The sequence below is a fragment of the Panthera tigris genome, chromosome D1 (assembly GCF_018350195.1).
Source record: "Panthera tigris isolate Pti1 chromosome D1, P.tigris_Pti1_mat1.1, whole genome shotgun sequence".
Classification (NCBI taxonomy): domain Eukaryota; kingdom Metazoa; phylum Chordata; class Mammalia; order Carnivora; family Felidae; genus Panthera; species Panthera tigris.
This window is the reverse complement of record NC_056669.1, coordinates 8,376,616-8,379,604: the sequence shown is the minus strand read 5'-3', so window position 1 is coordinate 8,379,604 and position 2,989 is coordinate 8,376,616. Positions and strand designations below refer to the sequence as shown.

The following is a 2,989-nucleotide window of genomic DNA, read 5'->3' as shown; positions in this document are numbered from 1 at the left end:
GTGGGCGGCTAAAAAAAAAAATCCTATTGCTTTCTTAAGAGTTGAGAATAGAATTCCCTTTGGGAATAAATGGTCTTCAATAAAGAAAACACCTTGAAAGCATTTGGCTATGGAAAAAAAAAAGTCTACAGTAGGATTCAGAAGTCTGGGCAGAACAAAGAGAGGGTAGAATCAGTTTGCATTTAAAAAATAGTTGTTGTTGGTGGTGGTGGGAGGGGATGGAAAGGAGAGAGAAAGGCTGAGCATCACGGGAAATCAGCCAGAAGCCTTTATAGAACAGGGTGACCATTATTCATTCAGTTCTAACTGCTTGGAGGTCAGCAATGCAAAACCATCTCTTTCTTAATTTCTCTGAACTGTCTATAAAATCTGCTACACAAAATCTGTTGTTTATGTGTAAAAGTAAGGAAAGTGGTTCAAGAACTCAAGTGGCGAGAAAGAAAATGTTGCGAGATGCCAAGGGGAGAACAAAAAGTCAGAGGAATCAAGGGGTGGTCCTGAGAACACAAGACCCTAGGAATACACAGAAATGGCACCGGGCTTTCGATGTGAGGTGTGTTGGAGACCATAAGTAGTCTCATCTAGATTTTAAGAGATGGGATGACCCAGGATGTCATCTAGATTAAGGAGTAAATGCTCGACAAAGGTTACAGAAGACATTAAAAATGATCAACGCCAGGAGCGCCTGGGTGGCTCAGTTAAGTGTCCAACTTAGCCCAGGTCATGATCTCGTGGTTTGTGAGTTTGAGCCCTACGTTGGGCTCTGTGGTGAGAGCTCAGAGCCGGGAGCCTGCTTAGGATTCTGTGTCTCCCTCTCTTTCTCTGCCCCTCCCCTGCTCGTGCTCTCTCTCTCTCTCAAAAATAAATAAACATTAAAAAAAATGATCAACACTAGACTTAGGAGAAGTTACAGTCACGTGCATGATAGAGTCCTAGAGAGGGAATTAGAAGTTCTGGGCTTGAATTCTCTCTCTCTCTCTCTTTTTTTCCCCCCAGCTTCCAGTACCTTCCCCCTCCACCCACTCTGCTCCAAATCTAGGTACAACAAACTCTAGCAGGACAGTCTTCAAAACTATTTAACTTTCACACTTGGAGTTCTTTGGACTATTTCAAAATTTGTTAATGTGAGAACGCACATCCCAATAAGTGGGAAACTAACATTTGAGATGATACCAACAGATTCACTCGATATTGACGTAGCTACAATTTTATATGCAACACGTGGACTTTAGTGTCGCAGGATTGGGCCTTCTTTTAACAAGCTTATTGATAAACAATGATAATCTTTGCTTATCTGCCCTAACCTATGAAGGCTTGTCACCAACAGACCCTCACCCATACCTTTTCACCATGTCCTTAAAAAACAGATGATTCGAGGCACCTGACTGACTCAATCTGTTGAGCATCTGACTTTAACTCAGGTCATGATCTCCCGGTTTGTTGAGTTCCAATCCCACTGTTCCAATCCCACCTCTCTCTGTCCCCCACCCCACTCATGCAGTCTCTTGCAAAAATAAATAAACCTTAAGAAAAAAGAGGTTTAAGAAAACCTAGATGATTGTTCCTTTCAAACAATGTATTAAAAACCCACAAATTCCTACCCAAAAGAAAATGTTAATCTAGAATTATCAAATTTTGAAATTTCAGCAGATGAACAGCAGAAATAGACTGTGGGCAACTCTTACCTAGGTCTTTTACTTAAGTAGTACTGTGGGAATTTATAGCGTTGACCAAAAGAAGATCGTTTACTCATTAAACTTTGCTTTAATGGGTCTCAGAATTCTGCGGCAGATTTTTGGTGAAGTTGTTTCCATTAAAAAGTACGGATTTTTAAAAGCTAATAAGTTAAAACTGCCACACACGCACACACACACACACACACACACCAAATGGTCTACAAAACATTTCCCTTACCTTCTCCAGGTTTTATGATGCACTATCATTAATCGTTTCTTTATTATTAAACTTAAGCGACCAGTTCTGAGACATTCTTCCACCGCCGATTATGACTGGGGTGGCAGGTATCAGGGATAGTATCCATTTAGCCTTCTGAGCTCTCAGACCCGGTGACCTCTCCAGCTCCAGCCGCCTTCCAGTCCACTGCTTTGCTGACACCCATAGCCACCATCTGTGTCACATTACGAACAGCAAAACGACCCAGAGGACAGTCAGAGGAGCTCTCAACACACGTGGGCTGCCCAGGAACCATATCAACGACAGCAGCACCACCAGATTTGAAGAACTCGGGGCCATCTTCCAGCTTCTCCCCAGAATGACAATTAATCTTCTCTTTCAGCTCCATGAACCTGCGAGCAACATGAGCTTCTGTGAAAATCAGGCTAGGTGCGTAGCCAGCACTGATTTGGCCTGGAAGGTTCAGGATAATCACCTGAGCTGTGAAGCCAGCTGCTTCCACCGGTGGGTCATTTTCACTGTCATCAGCTGCAGCACGACCAATGTCTCTGACAGACATATGCTTGACGTGAAAGCCCGCTTTGTCCCCAGGAAGATCTTCGTTCAAAGAGCGTTTCAACAGAGTTTACTTTAGTTGTCATGTTGACTAGAACAGAGGGGGCCATTAGGCTGGGTTCGAGAACACGGGTCTCTACAGGGACGGTGCCAATACCATGAATTTCGTAGACGTCCTGGAGGGGCAGATGCAAAGGCTCGCCAGGTGGGCAAGTTGGTGGCAGGATGCAATCTAGAGCTCCGAGGAGGGTGGCTTCGCTGGCATTGCCGTCTTTAGGGTGACTCTCCATCGCTGAACCAAAGCGTGTTTGCGCTGCGCCCCAGCAGGCTGTTGCCATTCCAAACAGAAATCGACACAAATGCTTCTGCGTTGGGCTGGTAGCCAGTTTTCTTAATGCAGGTGCTGACTTGCTTAATGACTTCCTCCTACCTCTCCTGGCTGCAGGGTGGTGCAGTGGAATCCACTTTGTTACCAGCAACAATTAGTTGTTTCACACTGAGTCTCGTGAGCCAGAGGGCA

The 2,989-nt window shown here is 44.6% G+C and overlaps 1 protein-coding gene across 1 annotated transcript; it reads right to left on the bottom strand.

Annotated features, from left to right (window-relative positions):
• Nucleotides 1-2,041: 2,041 nt before the first annotated feature.
• On the bottom strand, nt 2,042-2,759 carry LOC102963916 (elongation factor 1-alpha 1-like). Its single transcript, XM_042958905.1, has 2 exons — nt 2,627-2,759; nt 2,042-2,535 (listed from the first exon to the last, which is right to left on the bottom strand). Exons 1-2 carry the CDS (start codon nt 2,757-2,759, stop codon nt 2,042-2,044), a joined length of 627 nt encoding a protein of 208 aa, XP_042814839.1.
• Between the last annotated feature and the right edge of the window lie 230 nt (nt 2,760-2,989).